General features: G+C 38.3%; 1 protein-coding gene across 1 annotated transcript in view; it reads right to left on the bottom strand.

The window, feature by feature from the left end:
• Nucleotides 1–18,732, bottom strand: part of RIC3 (RIC3 acetylcholine receptor chaperone) — a 64,467-nt gene extending 45,735 nt beyond the window's left edge. The window contains 1 exon segment of the mRNA XM_079105772.1: nucleotides 18,497–18,732. Within this exon segment, the coding sequence (XP_078961898.1) occupies nucleotides 18,497–18,620 (124 nt within the window). The 5' untranslated portion in view covers nucleotides 18,621–18,732.
• Between the last annotated feature and the right edge of the window lie 1,822 nt (nucleotides 18,733–20,554).

Below are 20,554 nucleotides of genomic sequence, written 5' to 3'. Positions count from 1 at the left end.
TTCCAAGAAACATGGGATAACATGAAAGACCAAATTTAAGATTTATAAGAACAGAGGAAGGCGTGGAGATACAAAACAAAGGAATGCACAATCTTTACAATGACAGATATCAGAAAACTTCCCAAATCTAAAGAATGAAATGGAAAATCAACTACAAGGAGGCTTACAGAACCCCAAATGTACAAAAATACAGCAGGACATATACCAAGGCACACTATGATAAGATGGACTAACATACAGAATAAGGATAGAATTTTAAAGGCTGCAAGAGGAAAAATCAATTATATACAGGGGGAAACCAATTTGGATCTCAGGTGATTTCTCAACCCAGACCCTCAATGCCAGGATGGTGCCAGAATACATATATCAAGCTCTGAAAGGAAATGGATGCCAACCGAGAATTTTATATCCAGCAAAATTAAGCTTCAGTTTTGAAGATGAAATAAAACCTTCCATGATAACAAAAGTTAATAGATAGAATTCACAACTGGAAAGCCTACACTACAGAACATTCTCAGCAAAATATTCCATGAGGAGAAAATGAAAAAACACAATCAAAACCAACACAGGGAGGAACTACACTAATGGAAAGGCCAACCAAGAAGAAACAAGTCAAGTTAAAAACTGAAAATAACCAAAATGACTGGAAATACAAATTATAATTCAATAATAACCCCTGACTGTTAATGGCCTAAATCCACCAAAAGACAAAGATTGGCAGATTGGATTGAAAACAGAGACCCAACAATATGCTGTCTTCAAGAGATTATACCTTCTAAGAAATGACCCCCACAGACTAAGGTGAAAGGATTGGGAAAAAGCATATCACTCACACAGACTGCATAAACTAGCAGGGGTTCCATCCTGGAGATTAAATAGCATGCTACTGAATGATGAATAGATAAAAGAAGAAATCAAGGGGCTGGGGAGATAGCTCAGTTGATAGAGTGTTGCCTCACAAGCAAAAGGCCCTGGGTTCAATTCCAGCACTGCAAAACAAAAAAAAAAAGAAGATGAAGAAATTTAAAAAATACTTACAGGTAAATGAGAACACTAATATGACATATCAAAATCTCTGAGATGCTATGAAGGCCTAATGTTACCTCTCAAAGCACTAGAAAAAGAACAAATCAACACCAAAAGCAGAAGACAGGAAATTAATTAAAATCAGAAGTGAAATCAATGAAATTGAAACAAAAGGAACAATTCAAAACTTGACAACATACAGTTGGTTCTTTGAAAAAGTAAATAAACTGATAAAACCCACACTAAGAAAGAGAAAGAGAAAGAACAATTACTAAAATTTGTGATGAAAAAGGAAATAGCATGACAGATACTACTGAATTCAGAAGATAATTAGAAACTACTTTGAAAATTATACTCAAATAAAATAGAAAAACTTGAAGACATCAACAGATTTCTAGAGACATGATCTACCCAAACTGATGTGGGAGGACATACACACATTTAAACAGATCAATTTCAAGCAATGAAATAGAAGGACACCATCAGAAGCCTACCAACCAACAGAAGTCCAAGCCTACATAGATTTTTAGCCGAATTCTATGAGACCCTTCAAAGAAGACTTAACCACCAATACTCCCCAAATTATTCCATGAAAGAGAAAAGGAAAGGAGGGAACCTTTCCAAACTCATTCTATGAAGCTAGTATCACCCTCATACCAAAACCAGACAAAGACACATCAAGGAAAGAAAATTTCAGACAAATATCCACCATGAACATAGACACAAAAATTCTCAATAAAATTCTGGCAAATCTGCCCCATCTATTTCCTGCCACTCTGACATTCGACATGGTTTCTGTTGGAATAGAGGACTCAACATTGACACGGTTCTGTTGATCATACTCCCTCTTGGGGGCCATAGTGTGGCAAGTCTCCATGTGTAGTTGCTTTTTAATATAATAATCAATATATCATTAGAACTTATTGGAAAACATTGGGAAGGTTTTACTGTATTGGGACACAAAATAGTGCACAAAGAAAATTAGCAGTAATACATAGATAAATATATGAAAATAAACAATTGTGGCTGTGCTTGAGTTTAAAGGAGCCTATGGATTGCTTTAGTATAATAATAGATGGATAAAGAGACATTCCTCTGAGCTTGGATGCAGTGTTTAGCTTTTGTTGCTTTCTAGTTTTAATAGTTGATACTAGAGGTACTGTACCTAATAAAAACATTTAGGTTAGTCATAAATATAATTTGTGCTTTTCCTATGTTTAGTCTAATTCTTGAGAATCAGAATAAGATTGTAGTATGCCATTATATGAAATTATAATAGACTAAATAGTAACTATAAGTTGATTTCTTTGCCCTTTAATAATAGTCAAAACTTTTCATTGTTAAACACTGGAGTTTGTGGTGGGGTGGTTTCTCAGAAAATCTACTGATGTGTTTGTTCTGAAGGTTGAAGGCTGGCAGATCATGGTGCCCTCAGTTTAGCTAGGAGACAAGGTTGTTTTAATCTAGCTGGGAAATAAGGTTGTTTTGGTCTGGGCTGTCATACAGAGAGAATGTGTACTTTGAGAAGAAGCATAGATTGTACTTTTGAAGGTTTTTCTTGTTTCAAACTAGCCATAAAATGATAGAATCATTACTAAAGAAAAATATCTATAAAAAGGCTGGCAGAAAAATAAAGATTCAGATTCAGCCTCAGAACACTTGGTGTCTCTGTGTGCTGTTTCTCCACCACACTGACGCCTCCCATCCACCTAGGACCTCCAACCCCCTACTAGGGCTTGACCCCAGCACAAATCACATACAAAAACATATTAAAAGATATGCACCATGATCAAGTGGGGTTCATCACTGGAATGCAAGGTTGGTTCAACATATGGAAATCAATAAACGTAATACATCACATCAAAAGATTTTAAGGACAAGAATCATATGATTATCTCAGTAGATGCAGAGAAAGCATTTGACAAAATACAGCACCTCTTCATGTTCCAAAAACCAGAAAAACTGGGGATAGTAGGAACATACCTCAACATTGTAAAAAGCTATCTATGCTAAGCCCATGGCCAACATCATTCTAAATGGGGAAAAATTGAAAGCGTTCCCACTAAAAACTGGAAGAAGACAGGCATACCCTCTTTCTCCATTTCTATTCAACATCGCCCTTGAAACCCTAGCCCGAGCAATGAGATAGATGAAAGAAATTAAAGGGATATGAATAGGAAAAGAAGAACTCAAACTATCACTATTTGCTGATGACAAGATTCTATATTTAGAAGGTCCAAAAAATTCCACCAGAAAACTTCTAGAACTCATAAATGAATTCAGCAAAGTAGCAGGATATAAAATCAATACCCATAAAACAAATGCATTTCTATACATAAGTGACAAATCCACTGCAATAGGAAAACTATCCCATTCAAAATAGCCACAAAAAAAAAAAAATAAAACACTTGGGAATCAATCTAACAAAAGAGGTGAATGACCTCAACAATGAAAACTACAGAACACTAAATAAAGAATTGAATCTTAGAAGATGGAAAGAACCACCATGCTCTTGGATAGGCAGAATTAATATTGTCAAAATGGCCATACTACCAAAAGTTTTCTACAGATTCAATGAAATTCTCATTGAAATCCCAATGACATTCTTCATAGAATGTTATTCATAGAAAAAGCAATCGTGAAATTCATTTAAAATACGAAACCCAGAATAGCCCAGGCAATCCTTAGTAAGAAGAGTGAAGCAGGAGGCATCACACTATCAGACCTTAAACTATACTACAGAGCAATAGTAAGAAAAATGGCATGGTATTGGCACCAAAATAGACATGTAGATCAATGGTACAAAATAGAAGACACAGAGACAAATCCACACAAATACAATTATCTTATAGTAGACATAAGTGCCAAAAATATACATTGGAGAAAAGATAGCCTATTTAACAAATAGTGCTGGGAAAACTGGAAATCCATATGTAACAAAGTGAAATTAAACCTCTCTCACCCTACACAAAAATCAACTCAAAGTAGATCAAATTCTTAGGCACTAGAAAACAGAACCTGTGCCTAACAGAAGAAAAGTAGGCCCACATCTTCATTAAGGCAACTTAGAACCTGACTTCTTTAACAAGACCCCTAAAGCACAAGAAGTAAAATCAAGAATCAAAAAAATGGGATGGATTCAAACTAAAAAAGCTTCTCAGCAAAGAAAAACAGTCAATAATGTGAAGAGAGAGCCTACAGAATGGGAAAAAATCTTTACCACACACACCTCAGATAGAGCACTAATCTCCAGGATATATAAAGCACTCAAAAAACACCAAAAAACCCAAATAATCCAATCAATAAATGGCTAAGGAACTGAACAGATACTTCACAGAAGAAACACAATCAATCAACAAACATGAAAAAATGTTTGTTCATCATGTCTTGCAATTAGAGAAATGCAAATCAAAACTACAAACAAGAATACAAACAAAAGTAAGTGTTGGCGAGGATGTGGGGAAATAGCCATATTTATACATTGTTCATTGAACTGCAGATTGGTGCAACCACTTTGGATAGCAGTATGGAGATTCCTGAGAAATGTGGAATGAAACCACCATTTGACCCAGCTATCCAACTCCTCAGTTTACACCAAAAGGACCTAAAATCAGCATACAACAATGACACATCCACATCAATGCTTACAGCAGCTCAATTCACAATAGCTAAACTATGGAACCTACCTAGATGACCTTCCATAGATGAATGTGGTATATATACACAATGGAATATTACTCAGACTTAAAGAAAAATTAAATTATGGCATTTGCAGGTAAAGAGTGAAACTACAGAATATCATGCTAAGTGAATAAGCCATCCCAGAAAACCAAAGGCTGAATGTTTTCTCTGATAAGCAGATGCTGATCCATAGTGGGGAGTGGGTAGGGAAGAATGAAGGAACTTTGGATTATGCAGAAGAGAGTGAGGGGAGGGATGGGGCGGTGGGGATGGGATGAACGGTAGAATGAGACAGACATTATTAACCTATATACATGTATGAAAATTTTTTTTTTAAAAATAAAAAAAAATTGATAAAAAAGATACTCATCCTTTATTGGTCTTCCTTTTATTTATTTATTTATTTATTTATTTTTAACTGGTGCTTTATAGATACACATAAAACTGGAATTCACGGCAGTATATTTATACATGCACGTAGAGTAATTTTGTCAAATGCATTCCACATTTTCTCCCATTTCCTGTCCCACTTCCCAGGCAGAGGAAGGAGAAGAGGTGGATGGAGGAGGGAACAGAAAGAGATGGCACCAGGGAGTGAAACAGCAAATTAAATTCCATGCATGTATGATTATGTCAAAATGAACCCAACTATTATGGATAACTATAATGCACTAATAAAAAGCATAAAAAGAACCAGTGACAGAATTTGGTCCATTTCCTGACAGCTTCCAATTCAAAGGAAAGCCCTAATCTTTCTCAAACTCACCTAACAAGCCTAAATCTTATAAGGTTTTCCCTAACACTGCCTTACTGAAATGCCCCATGGTTCTCAATGGTGTACATTTTCCCTTACTGCAACAAATACTAAACCCAAATTGTGCAACTATAGGTATGTTCCTAGTAGTGTTCAGCCAGAGGACAAAACAAACTAAGTACTTCTTGAATAAAAGTTTAGTGTTTTAATTATATTTGGGTTTCCCCCATAGGGCATACTTTGGGTCTTGTATGTTGTATTTGTTGAACTGGACTGGATGAATCATACTGTCGCCTCAAGATCCAGCCTTGCAGGGCTAAACATAGTTGTTTTGTTGTTGTTTGTTGTGCTTCATTATGCTGCTAGTTTTAAATTTTGCAATATCTGGAACAGAAACTGGCAATGGGGATGACTGATCAAAGGGCTCCATACCCATTCTTTTGAAAAAATGCCTAATTTACATGTATTCACAACCTCTCAAATTGACTCCCATTGTTTTCACTTCATTTTCATAATACATAAAGAGGAAAACGAACTTTTGAAATCAAAATAATTTTCTAATCTCTTTCTCCTTTAAACATTCCTTCAGAGTAGATCTGATGCTTCACTAGGAGAAAAGAAATGTTAAGGCACCAAAATAATATGTTTGTTCTCAGGCACTTATAGGCCAATATATAGGGAGTTAATTTAAGACAACAAAGATGTATGTACATGTGTGTTAATATGTATGAACACAAATACAAGTGTCTATGTATTTCCATAGCTCAGAGAGATCAAGACTCAGGAATGCAGGACTCACTTGATAACATGTTAACCAAAGAGTATGAGCTATGACAGGGGAACAAAACCACCAGAAAGTGGCAAGTAAGGAACTCTAAGTGTTCAAAGTGAGGTGCTCACTGGAAAACATGAGCAGGCAGGGTCAGCAGGAGGGATGCCAAGATAAGTGATTATGGGAGCACAAAAGGCTCCCAGACCAGTGCAGGTGGTGGACAGGACTCTCCGGAAGCCAACTGTAACATAAATGCAGCATACTGTCACCTTGGAAGACCTCCTATCCTGGTACCCATTCAAAGTCTCATTCAGCTAACCATGGAACAAGTGGTGAGTTTCTGACTTAGCATGCTGACATATTTATATTCCACTGTGGGTATGTACAGTAAGTAAGCAGAGGAACTACTATTCTGAGCAAAGAAAATGGTTGATGAAATGAAAGGAGGACTTTAAGAGAATAACACCATGCCTTCTTAGTATCTGTAGCAACAAAAGTAGGAGTTGTGTGGTATACGGCCTGGGGAGGCAGAGTTAAGTGTTGAAAACAAGACACACATGGCAAAAAACTCTTAAGAGGGAAACTCATAAAATGCACTTCTAATTGGGTATTTCAAAAATTCTCAGGCAGATAGGAAAGAGTGTGGGTGGAAAAAGATGTACAGATAATTCTAGTAAAAGGACAGAAAAAGTTGAATAAAAAACACATCATCAACACAAAAGAGTGTTAAGACTTAGAAGAGCTACATGAGGCGGCCAAGGTCCAAAATAAACTAAGATTTTCAAAAAAGACCAGTAAAAGTAAAAGAGGTATTTTAGTGATTTCAGAGCGAAAGTTCAATTTGACCCATGAAAAAATATAATGCTGAGAAAGCAGAACTTCTTAGTCCTTACCTCTATACCCTCTATTAAAGGCGATGACTATGAGTTAAATAGGGGAGAATTGTCAACCCTAAGGGAAAAAAAAAGTCCTAGAGGAGATAAATTCAAGTCTATTCACTAAATAATTTCTACTAACTGGGAAAATTTACAAATACAGTCACTGAACTTAAAATTTTGGGCTGGGGTTGTGGCTCAGTGGTAGACCACTTGCCAAGTATGTGTAAGGCACTGGGTTCGATCTCAGCACCACATTAAATAAATAAATAAATAAGTAAATAAAGTTTAAAAAAAATTTTAAGAGCCTATGTTAGTAAAAAGAGAAGTTTTAAAAGTCTAAAAAACATATACCTATCATTCCAGTTTGTATAAAGTAGATGGTAGACTCTACCAACTATGGAGAAGTAAACATATGTTGTAGCTCTTCACTAGATTTCAAAAAGGATTCTTCCACTTGGGGGAATGGAGTGGATATGAGAGGGAAGAGACAGTATTTTTATTCTGATTATAAAATAAATGCATACCTATAAACATCTGAGGAGGTTTCAAGATGGCGGCCTAGAGGGTGGCTGCATTTCATGTTGCTCCAGGACTCAGGATTCAAAAGAGGAGATATTGAGAGGCTTGGGACCAACTCAAAGCAGCCAGGTGAGTCTCTCCCATTGGGGAGGGGTCCCGGATGGGACGGGACGGTAGTCCCCGAACGCAGGGAACTTTGTGAAGTAGAGCTGCCAGCGAGACGCCCCTATCCCTGCTGGAGCTGTGAACTTGGACAACTGGGAGCATTGGAGAGGAGGCAGCTCAGCACAGCGCTGGGACTCGAAGCAACCACTGGGGCTCTGGTGGCTGCCCAGGGGAGGAGCGGCGAGGAGAGCTGTGTGGACTCAGAACACCAGGGCCTGCCCTGAGCAGGAGGAGGAGGAGGAGCGTGGCCGCTTGGATTCGGAGTGGCTATACCAGAGCTACAGGCGGTTGCCAGAGGAGAAGCCGCCTGGCGAGCTGTTTGGACTCAGAGCTACCGCTTCTGAACCCCGGGGCCTGCCCTGAGGACGAGGAGGAGGAAGAGGAGCGCGACCGCTTGGATTCAGAGTGACTACACCAGAGCTACAGGCAGTTGCCAGAGGAGAAGCGGCGCGGCGAGCTGTTTGGACTCAGACCACTTCTGAACACCAGGGCCTGCCCGGAGGAGTAGGAGGAGTAGGAGGAGGAGCGCGGCGGGTCATTTGGACCCGCAGTGACTGCATTAGAGCTCCAGGCGGCTGCTCAGAGGAGAAGGCGAGTGGTGAGTTGTTTGGACTTAAAGCGACCGCTCCTGAACACCCAGGGGGTTATCTGGAGGAGGAGGAGGAACAGGGAGGGTAGCGATTAGGTGCACAGCAGGGTCCCAGGATCTAGGAGGCTTCTTGGTGGAAGAGCCCCACAGAGTCACACTTAGGGGCGCAGCGAAGGTTCCAGGACTGCGGGCAGATTCTCTGAGGAGGGGCAGCCTAAGGAGATTCATCTGCAAAGGGTGAGGCTCCCTGGCCCAGGAGGTAGGGCCGGGCCCCTGGGAACTTTAAAGAGGAAGGCAGCCCAGCCCAGGCGGTAGCTGTAAATTGAGGGGAACCTCTAGGAAGGAAACTGACACAACGAGACCTCCCCACCGGGTGAGTCTTCGCTGCCGGGTGAGATTTCCCCACAAGGACGGTAAAACCAGAGACACAGGCCCAAACAGGCCTTGCCTCAGCCCGCAGTCTAGTTGCCCTTTGGATGACCATTGGTCAACAAGTGGAGGCACCTCTGCCCACTAGCAGGGAATATACCCCACCTGAAGGCCACCACTCCTAGAGAGGCAGCTTCCTTGTGGAGCACCGCATTATCAACTTCCTTCAAGACTTCAGCCTACTGAAGGCTAAGAGGGGATATATATAGAAATCTTCAGGGACATTGTAAGTCAATAGAGGCAACCTATAAACATTTGATAAAGTAAAGAAATATGTAAAAAATAACAACTCCCCATAATTCCATGATCCTGAAATTGCTGTTAAAATGCTGACATATTTCTAATGAACATATATCTTTACTTTCCACTTGTATCATACCATGTTCCCATGTCATTTAAAACTCTTCACAAATATAATTTACAGAATTTATAGCAGTCTATCAGATGGATACATAATTTATGTAACCATAAAGAATATAATAATAATAAGGTAATGGCTTACAAATGCTAATAGTGGAAGCTATGATTCTCCAGCAGTCAGTAATCATTAATTCACTCATTCTTTCATTTGTTCAATAAATATTTATTGTCTTAAAGATGCAAGTGGGAAAAGAGACAACAAAGATATTTATAAATACTAAGGAGAAAAAGCAGAGAGAAAGTATAGGGCATTTTGGAGGAAGTTAAGATTTTAGCTAGAGAACACAGAGAAGATGTCAGGAGATGTCATGTTATGATTTGGATATGAGGTGTCCCCCAAAAGTTCACATGTGAGACAATGTAAGAGGGTTCAGAAGGGAAAGGATTGGGTTGTGAAAGCCTTAACCCAATTGGTGAATTAATCACCTAATGGGATTAATTGAGTGGTAACTGAAGGCAGGTAGGGTATAGCTAGAGGAGGCGGGGCATTAGGGGCATGGCTTTGGAGTATATATTTGTATCTGTCAAGTGGAGTCTTTGTCTCTCTGCTTTCTGATCACCATGTGAGCTGCTTCCCTCTGCCACACTCTGCCAATGTTGCTCCTGCCTCACCTGGAGCCCTGAGGAATGCAGCCAGCTGTCTATGGATTGAGACCTCTGATACCATGAGCCCTTAAATAAACTTTTTCTCCTCTACAATTGTTTTGGTTAGGTCTTTTAGTCACAGCAGTGAAAAAGCTGATTAAAGTACATCATTTCAGTGAAGAGGTAAGAATATGAAGGAAAAGATATATGGATATCCAAAGTAGAGCATTTCAGGCAGAAGAAACAGTAAATGCAAAGGCTCTGAGGAAGGAGCATGCATATTCAAGAAACAGCAAGGAGGCAGCCAGTGTGGACAAAGCAAAAGAAAGAAAGGTAAAAGGAACTGGGAAGAGGATTACTTACAGGCTTTTAGGTCACATAAAGGTTATTCTTTCATCTGAGTGATCGAGGAAAATACTGGAAGGTTTTCAGGAGAGATAAGCCATAAATTGACTTATGCTTTAACAGAATTGCTATGGTTGTTTTTTTTTGTTTGTTTGTTTTTGGTTTGGGTTTTTTTTTTTTTTTTTTTTTGTGGCACTGGGAATTGAATCCAGGAGAGCTCTACCACTAAGCTACATCCCCATCCCTGTTTATTTTTTATTTTGAGACAGGGTGTAAGTTGCTGAGGCTAGTCTTGACCTTGTGATCTTCCTGCCTCAGCTCCAAGTTGTTGGGATTATAGGTATGTGCCACAATACCCCAGCTCTAAAGGGGAAAAAGGGAAAGCAGGCAGAATACAGAGACAGAAGAAGATGGAATACAGAAATCAAATGACTAACTGGCTGAATGGCTACACAAAAAGTTTCAATGAAAACTGGTGTGGTGGCACACACTTATAATCCCAGCTACTTAAAAGGCTGAGGCAAGAAAACAGTAAGTTCAAGGCCAGCCTTCAGCACTTAGTGAGACCCTGTCTCAAAAATAAAAATAAAAAGGGGGGTGGGGGCTGGGAATGTAGCTTGGTGCTTGCCTAGTATGGGCAAGGGTTCAATGCCTAGTTCCATCACACACACACACACAAAAAGAACAAAAAAAAAAAAAAAACAAGTTTCAATGGGTAGACTGGTATGACCCCCAAAGCAATTTCAAATAACTCATACTTTTTAAAAATAATCTGAATGACCTATTAAGAAGGCATGCTGATCATAATCAAAGGTGAAGCAGGGTATTCATTTTACTGTTCTCTACACTTTTGCTTATGTTCAAAAATGTCTTTAACAAAACATTATTTTAAAAAAATCAATAGTAAGGAAGAATGAAGGAACTTTGGACTGTGCAGAGGGGAGTGGGGTGAGGGGTGGGTGGTGGAGATGGAAGGACAGTAGAATGAGACAGACATTATTACCCTATATATGTGTATGATTACTGGTGTGACTCAACACAAGTACAGTCAAAGGAATGAGAAGTCATGCTCCATTTGTGTACAATGTGTCAAAATGCATTCTACTGTCATGTATAATCAATTGAAGTAAAAAATTAATAAAAAAGAATGGCATACAGGTGAGAAAAATGTGTCACTATAGTAGATTGGAGGAGATCCCAGAGAGAGGAACCTTAACTCAGGAGGAGTAGAGTTCCTGACAAACATTACAGAAATGAATTTAAGGACACAGCAGTTAGAGAGACAGATGGAGATTTATTTAGGAAAGCAAAGATACACTCAAGGGAGAATAAGTGCCATCTCAAGAGTAAGAGATGTTTTGAGGCTCTAAGGCTCTATTTTTAAAGGAAACTTGGTAAGGGGTGACTATGAGGAAGGTATGTGGGGATGACATCAGTCTGGTGATCACAAAATGGTTTATGATGAATTCTCAGGATCCTTAGGCTGATGGTCTCCCTTATGTGAACAGTAGATAACAATGGAAAGCACCCTATATTATAGGTTCTTAAAGTATCATTATCTCATTTTGTTTAATCTATTTACTGTATGGGCTAACTAATAGCATACGAGGTAATTTTCATAAGTGAATTTACAGTGACTCTTAAGATTTATAGATGTTCCAGATATTTGGGACTGACAGGCCTGGGAGAAGAACTAACTTGGAGAGTGACTTGGGGAGGAAAGGTATGCGGTAAAGTTGTATTTCCTTGACTTTTATTACTTTTTCACCTTTTATTTATTTTCTGTCCTACTTCCTCAGATGGTAAACGAAACTGAATGTAACAACAGATGCTCTGAAAAAATTCCAAGAGGCTAGAATTTTGGGCCAGATCTAAAAAAGATTAAATACAAGGAAACTTTATAAAGAAACTTCAAAATATCAAATGAATAGTACAAAAAATAGACAAAATCTAGATGAGCAGATCCTATTAAAATGGGTCAGAATTCTAATATAAATTACGGCAAAGTCAGCAAATGCCAAAAATCTAAAGCAACCTCCAGGAAGCATTAAGTACAGAATTTTTTAAAAGGAGCATGGAGGAAAAAATAGAATGTTATTTCATGAGAGAATTGCCTTACATTTGCTATTATTTGCAATTCTAGAAGTCCCTTCTAAGAGGGGTATACTCAGCTATTCACAACTATATCATGAGGAATGGGTGAGGGAACTAGGGATGTTAACAGGAAAAAAGATTGAAGAAGGTGGTATAATATTAGTCTTCAAATTCCTGAACTCAGTCTTTCCCCTTTAATCAACTTTTCCTCCATTCTATTTTGGTGACAGATATCACCATCTATCTACTCACCTAAGCCTAATAAAAGCTCATAATGCTTCCTTCTCCCTCATCTTTCACTTCTATTTTAAAATACCTCTTAAAATTGTTTTCTTCCTTCCAACCAATACAGATAGCTTCTCTTGTTCCAGTATCTGTATTTTCCTTTGATAAGTACTCTAAATTCTGGAGTGAGTTAATCAGTATATTCTTTCTACCCACAGCACTGCAAGTAACTTAATTCGAGCAATTAAAATGAATGGATATGTTTGCTGGAATAATCAGGTGATGGAGTATAGGTAGAATGAAGGAAGATTTAAAGGAAAAGAGACTCTCTATGGACAGTGGAACATGAGGAGGTAATGTGTGGAACTGTTGGAACCACTGCTGATTGCCTGAGACAGCAACAAGAGGATGGAGCCAACTTGAGAAGGAACCCAGAAGTGACAAAGACACAGAAAATAGGGTTGGGGCCTTGAGGAGATAATTTCTGGATCTAACCACACCACACAGTTTTAACATAGGATATTTTCATTTACACAAAACAATAAATCCCCTTTCTGTCTTAAGGCAACTCAAACTGAATTTTCTGTCACTTATCATGAGCATACTAATTGAGGAGCTCAATAACACTGACTTAGAGATGCTCATGGTGCCTCATCTAGACTACTACCATAACCTTCCAGTAGAAATCCTGATACAGCCTCTACTCTGCTGCCAGGTTGTCCTTTCTAAAATGAGATTGAATATTTCTCTCCTACTTATTACTTTTGACAGTCTCCTCTGCCTTTAGAATGAAATCCAAATGCCTTAACTATGATAGAAAAAAAAAAAGGAAAAAACTTCACAATTTGGCCCCTGTCAACTTCTTTGGTCTCAGTTCTCACAACTCTAAGGCTACTTCAAGTCTCTGTTGTTTTGTTCTGTCTGGAATGCCCTTCTTTACCTGGATGATTTCAAAAAGCACTTTAAGAGTTGCCTCCTCAATATAACCAAGGAAATAAAGATTGGTTTAATGTCTAAAAACCTGTTGATGTAATATGCCATATCAATAGGATAAAGGAAAAAAGTCAGATAATCATCCCACAGATGACCACAGGAAAAACATTTGACAAAATTTTCTACAGAAAAAGCATTTGACAAAATTCAAATTTCCTCAACCAATAAAGGGCAGCTATAACCCCCCCATAACAGTATACTTAATGCTATGAAAACTTTCCTCTTAAGATTAGAAACAAGACAGAATGTTTGCACTTACTACTTCCATTCAACATTATACTGGAGGTTCTAGAAATAAAAGGCATGAAGATTGAAAAGAAAGAAGTAAAACTGTATTTGCAGACAACATGATCATGATCAAAGAATAAGTTCAGCAATGTGGCAGAATATAATATCAATACACAAAAATTAGTTATGTTTCTATATAATAGTAAGGAACAATCAGAAAATAAAATTAAGAAAACAATTCAATTTATAATAATATCAAATGAATAAAACACTTCAGAATATATTTAACAAAGATGAAAACTAAAACTTCTTTGAAAGAAGAATTAAAGACCTAAATAAATAAAAAGAAATACTGTGTTCATAGATTGAAAGATTTAATATTGGTAAGATGGCAATATCTACAAACTGATTCAACACAATCAATCAAAAACCCAGCTGGCTTTTCTTTTTTTCTTTTTCATCCCCTACCTCCCGTCCCAGAAAGCAACAAGATAATCCTAAAATTAACACTGAAATGCTGGGTCACAGGACCCAAAATAGTGAAAATCATCTTGAAGAACAAAATTGAAAGACTCATACTTTATCATTTCAAAACGCACTACAAAGCTTAAAAAATTAAGATGGTATAGTATTGGTGTAAGGATAAATATATAGATTAATGGAACAGAACTAAGTGTCCAGATATAAAATTTCACATTTACAGTCAACTGAATTTCAACAAGGATACTCAAACAATTCAATGGTAAAAGAATATCAACAAATGGTGCTGGAACAACTGTATGATACACATGAAGCTGAACTCTTACATCATATACAAAACTAACAGGCTCAAAGACTTAAATGCAGAAGTATAAACTACAAAACTTGAAAACATAAATATTCATGATCTTGGATTTGACAATGATTTATTTGTCTTAGATATGACACTAAGGGCTGGGGAGATAGCTCAGCTGGTAGAGTGCTTGCCTCGCAAGCACAAGGCCCTGAGTTTGATCCCCAGTACTGCAAAAAAAAAAAAAAAAAAAAAAAAAAAAGATACTAAAAGAACTGACAAAAGAAAGGAATAAATAAATTAAGTGTAATCAAAATGTAAAACTTTCCTCTTCAAAAGACACTGTCCAGACAGTGAAGACTGAGTGGGAAAAAATACATGAAAATCACACCTAATAATGGACTAGTATCTAGACTATATAAAGCACTCATACAACTCAACAATAAAAAGACAAGTAACACAATTTTTAAAAAGGGACAAATGACTTGAGTAGATTTTTCTCCAAAGACACGAAAAAACAAATAAACATGCAAGAAGATGCTTAATGTCATTAATCATTAGAGAAATACAAATAAAAGCATAATGAAACAATATTTCATACTCATTAGGATGGCTATAATTTAAAAAGACAGATAATGAATGTTGTTCTGGAAAAGCCTGACCCTCACATATGAAAAACAGCTGTAAGGAGCTATGAGATTAAAGACAGATCAAGACTAAAAAGAGGGCCATCTGAGACTTGACCAAAGTACAATCAAGGGCAGCAACAAGACCAGTAAGTCCCCATGATTTGAGTTGAAGGAAGAGGGTTTCTATAAAGGTAAAGACAAAAGTGACTTCATCTATGCTGGAATATACCTGATTTATCTCAAACTAATATAAAAAATGTCAGGCATATTCTCATGCCAACAATACCAGATTCTGGTCATGAACTTTTGCGTATCATCCTAATGGTTTTATTTATTTATAGTATGCCTGGAAACTATGTGGGAGAAAGTGTTCAGGGTTACTCAGGGACAATCATGGAAGTTAAGACAGGATGGCTGCACTCAATTCACTCTAGGTCCCTATAATTGGTAAGATGTGAACCTGCATATACAGCTGGTAGAAATACAAAATGGTGAAGCTACTTTGATAAAATAGTCTAGCAGCTCCTCAAAAGGTTAAACATAGAGTAATCATATCTCCCAGAAATTCTAATCTTAGTTCCAGTCACACTGGAATGCTCACAAAACAAATGTATACACCCAAGAGAAATGAAAACATAAGTTCACATATGAATTCATAAAACAATAGCAACATTATTCATAATTGCTAAAAGGTAAAAAACAAATGTCCATCACGAATGGATAAAATGTCCAATGGATAAAATGTGGCGTATGCACACAAAGGAATATTATTCAGTCAGAGGTAATGAGATACCAATATATGCTAGCTACACTGATCAATCTTGAAAACATTTAGCTAGGTTTAAAAAGTCAGTCACAAAATATCATAGGCAAATCAACAGAGACAGAAAGTAGATTAGTGGTTGCTCAGGGCTGAAGAAAGAAGGACAGAGAAGTTGGGGAACTATGGCCAAAAGATATAGGAAATCTTTGGGGATGATGAAATGTTCTAAAACCGATGATGATGATGGCTGCACAATTCTGTGAATATACTAAAAACTACTGAATTATACACTTTAGGCAAATTGCATATGTGAATTAGATCTCAAGAACGTTAAAAAAAACTTTCCTCCTTGATCAGACTTTTGTTAAAACCAAAAAAAAACCTAATCTTTACATACATGTGCCTTCATTGTTCCCCATGCAGACCTGAATTAATGCTATGTCTGTTTTCCTATACTCACTTTAGGTTCCTTGAGGTAGGGATTTGCCTCTTTTTTCTTGAAATGCACAATGCATGTACACTGTGTGTGTACTATGTGATAGAATACATCATAAATATTCATTAAAACATTCTTAAAGACTCATGTAGGAGGGGGATTGTGTTTTTTTTTTTTACGCACAGCAGACAAAATTGGAAGTACAATGAAACAAATTTTAAGAATTTCCAAATAATTAGAACTGCCCGTTTCTTCAAAGCAAGATTTCCAGATCTGTGAATTCTCTGAATTGATACTAAAGTTTTGAGTGTACGTAGGATATGCATATTTTTCTAGACAGAAAATATACAGCTTTCATTGGATTTTATGTACAAAAATAATTGGGATTCATTGCTTTAAAAATGTCAATGTACTAGGGGAGGGATTTTTAGTCAGCACCCTCAGTTACCTGGATGTATCATTCAAGGTAATTTTTTGCCTAGACTATTATACTTCAGTAACTTGAAATATAAAACGAGAACTGACAATACTAGTAGCTTCACAATCTTAAACAGATTCATTTAGAAGTTCTTATTGACTTTCCATTATATGTCAGATGCTAACAGTAAATGAGTAAGATAAAACCTCTGCCCTTGTGAAGGTTCCATTCTAGAAGGAAAAAACAAAAAACAAATAAGAAATTTTAATCTCACATATTATGTGCTATCATGGAAGAAAAAGGCATAATAGAATAGGAAAGAGAGTTACTTTATCTGAGGTCATCAGGGAAGATTTCTCTAAAGAGGTTACATCTGAGCAGAAACTTGAATGATGAGAAGCAAGTTGAGGGAACAGCTTACTTCAGGAATAAAAAGAACAGAAAGTGCAAAGATCCTAAGGTGAGAACATTGAATACCAGTACTTCGAGTTCCTAAGGGAAGAAGCTATGTCTCATTTCCACTCTGGACTCTACTACATTCAGAAAAGTGTTTCCCACTCACATGCAACAGTACTTGTTCAAGATAATTCACCATAATGGGAATTCATCCAATAAAATAATTATTTCAGAAGAATCTTCACTGCTCAGAATCATCATGAATTTACTCTTCTTCAAAGCAGACAGTGTTACTGGATACAGTGAGTAAAACCTTTTGAAGTTTGCAATAAGACACAAAAAATATCAAATATGAAAGATGTTTCAGAAGTCTAGTCTAAGCATATAGTCTTATAAGCATAAAGACTATTAAAATGATTCTGTTAACAAAATAATGTGTTCAATCTGCCCTTCACCCCTGGAGCCTGGTGTTATGCACGTATAGTATTTGTAATCCGATGCACACAGGAAGATGCAACTACAATCAAAAAGCACAAATTAGAGGGAAAAGGATTACAGTTCAAAAGGAGCTGTCCAGCAAGTCAACGAGCTGAACATTAGAGAAAGCGTTAAGAGACTTTAAAATCACCTCTCAAGGTTGTTACAGGGATGATTTACAGGAAAAAGTTACCAGCAGAACTTTATGACCTAAGGAGACTTGTTTGGGTTCCTTCTCCCAGCCTTCAGAGTATATACGCCTTTACGTTGATTCTGTAGATGCCCCCAAATGCATTCAAAAACACGGATTTTTAAACTTCACTATCACGCCAATAAAAAAGGATTAACATATTTACGCAAGGGAGATGGAGTAGTTTGTATTTCAGGAAGTGAAACTCGAGTTATTAAAAATCTCCAAGTAATATCTTTAAAAGCACAAAAGGAGCGCTCAACATCAAGTTAAAAACTACACGACAAATTACTGTTAACCACACCGATTCCAACTGACTTTATTTTCCACAAAAGGACGACAAAGCACACAAACCCTAAAGGAAACCCTATGGACCCAAACAAAGCGCGTGAACAGATGATGATAAATTGAGCTGAGCAAGCCAGAGTGAAAGACGGAAGGTCTGCAAGCAAACTACGGTGTGCGAGGTCACCGAGAGGGGTCTGGGCATGTATGCCTTCCTAGACGCTCCTGTGGAAGAACCGCGGGGGGACCCAGGGACAGGTGGATCTGCCCGGGAAACCGCCCAAACGCCGCCTTGCCTGCCCTCTCTGAAGGGTTTGGCGGATATCGAGGCGAAGGCCGGAGACTCCCAGCGTCACCTCGCTCAAGCAGCGCTCTAGGTACGGGCTTTGGGCGCCGGGCGGCTTGCGGAGAAGTGGCTGGCTCTTACCTTCGGGAGTCGGCGGCGGCTCCTGCCGCTTTCCACGAGACAGGAAGGCCTTGGGCAGTAGCAGCGACACAGCCAGGACGAGCCCCGAGGCCAGGGCCACTCTCTGCACTGTGGAGTACGCCATGGCAGCTTCCCTGTGGCCTGCCCCCCGTGGCCGCAGGTGCAGATTCCAGTCACAGCTGGAACCGGAACCGGAACCGCGGCGCTCGCGTCGTTCGCGTCGTTCCCGGACCAAACCGCGGGCTACGCGGACGGCGTCACGCGAGGGTCAAGGTGCGCGAGACCGACCTGCCCTGCAGCTCCTGCGTGGTTTAGTTCACTCTAAAGTGTATCCTCACCCTCGCGTTTGTACTAACTGCAAAGTCCTTCTTCCTTATTCCCCACGCCCATCTGTCACGGAGTTCTGTGTATGCTACGGCCTAAACATCTGGCAGTTTTTTCCCTTCTCTCCATCCCCACGGACAACACCACTTATCCCCCAACCCCTAAACCATACCATTGATTTCCTCCCTGCCGCGTCTTCTAAATTCCACTCTTGCCCCCTCGCGTCCATATTCCTTCTGCAGCCAAAGGTGATAATACTAAAATACAGAACTAGTTATCTCTCTCCCCAGCTTAAAAATCTTTCAATAACTCCCCAACATCTTCAGAACAACAGTTAAACGCCTAGGACTTCAAGGCTTTGCATGACCTAGTCTTACCAATGCTCCATCCAATCTGGGTGATCTGCTACTTACCTAGCATCTTTCTTATTTCCAGAAAATTTCTGATGTCATCCCCATCAGTCAAAAACCTCTGAAGAAACAGATTAAAACAACTCATTTCATGAAACTTTTTAAGTCAGCCTTTTCATCCACTACAAAACCTCCCTTATTTCTTACTGCCTTTATTCATTTGTTTAACAGTCTTTTAGTTTAATTATGTACCAAACCATGAACCTGGCACTTCTGATGAATAAAATGGGTTCCCTTGTGGGGCAGAAAGATATCTAAACCAGAAGGTTCAGGAAATATTCCAGACTGTGGGGCAGTCAGCTCAACTGGAAGGAGAGGTCAAGGAAAGCTCCTTAGAGAGGGTGAAATTTTAGTTGTTTAATAGATAAATGGGAGGAATTAGAAGGATATTCCAGCAAAATAACTCAAAGCTAAGGCATGAAATCACCAAGTTTCCTGTTGTGTTCAGAAAATTATCAGTAATTTATTTTAGCTGGGCCATGCAGTTGGTGACACGACACAAAGTGACAAGTCAATATAAGTGGGAACTGGGTTCTAAAAAGCTTAACTAGAACTTCCAGCATGGCAGATATGACACTTGAATTTATCTTTGCTTGCCCAAGACACCTCACAAAATGAAAGTAAAGACATAAAGTAGATAACTACAAGATAATGGTAGAAAACATGATAGCTGATGAGAATTGTCAAAATGGTATAAAATGTGAAATTATGGCATTTGCAGGCAAATGGATGGAACTGGAGAATATCATGCTAAGTGAAATAAACCAAACCCAAAAAGGCAAAGGTTGAATATGTTCTCTGATAAGCTGATGCTGATCCATAATCAGCAGGGAGGATGAAGGGATTTTGGATTGTGCAGAGGGGAGTGAGGGGAGGGGAGGGAGTGTGAGGACGGGAAGGATGGTGAAATGAGATGGATATTATTACCCTATATACATGTATGATTACACTTCCAGTGTAACTCTGCACCATGTTCAGCCAGAGGAAGGAGAAGTTGTGCTCCATTTGTGTACAATGAGTCTAAATGTGTTCTACTGCCATGTACAACTAATTAGAACAAATTTTAAAAATAAATTTTAAAAACTTGTGTAAAATTCACAGCAAGTATAATAGAAACATAGTTCCAACCACATGTCATTTAAATTTTCTAGTAACCACATGAAAAAGTAAAAATTAACAGGCAAAATTCATTTTAACTATATTTTAATTTAAACCAGTAGATCTAAAATATCATTTCAAAATATGTAACACTAGTCAGTCTCATTTCAATGATGCAGTAGCCATGTATGATTCATTGGCCACCATATTGCATAGTGCAGGTGTG

This window comes from Sciurus vulgaris, assembly GCF_902686455.1.
Source record: "Sciurus vulgaris genome assembly, chromosome: 11".
NCBI classification, from domain to species: Eukaryota; Metazoa; Chordata; class Mammalia; order Rodentia; family Sciuridae; genus Sciurus; species Sciurus vulgaris.
The sequence above is the reverse complement of the archived record's forward strand: the minus strand, read 5'-3'. Positions and strand labels throughout refer to the sequence as shown.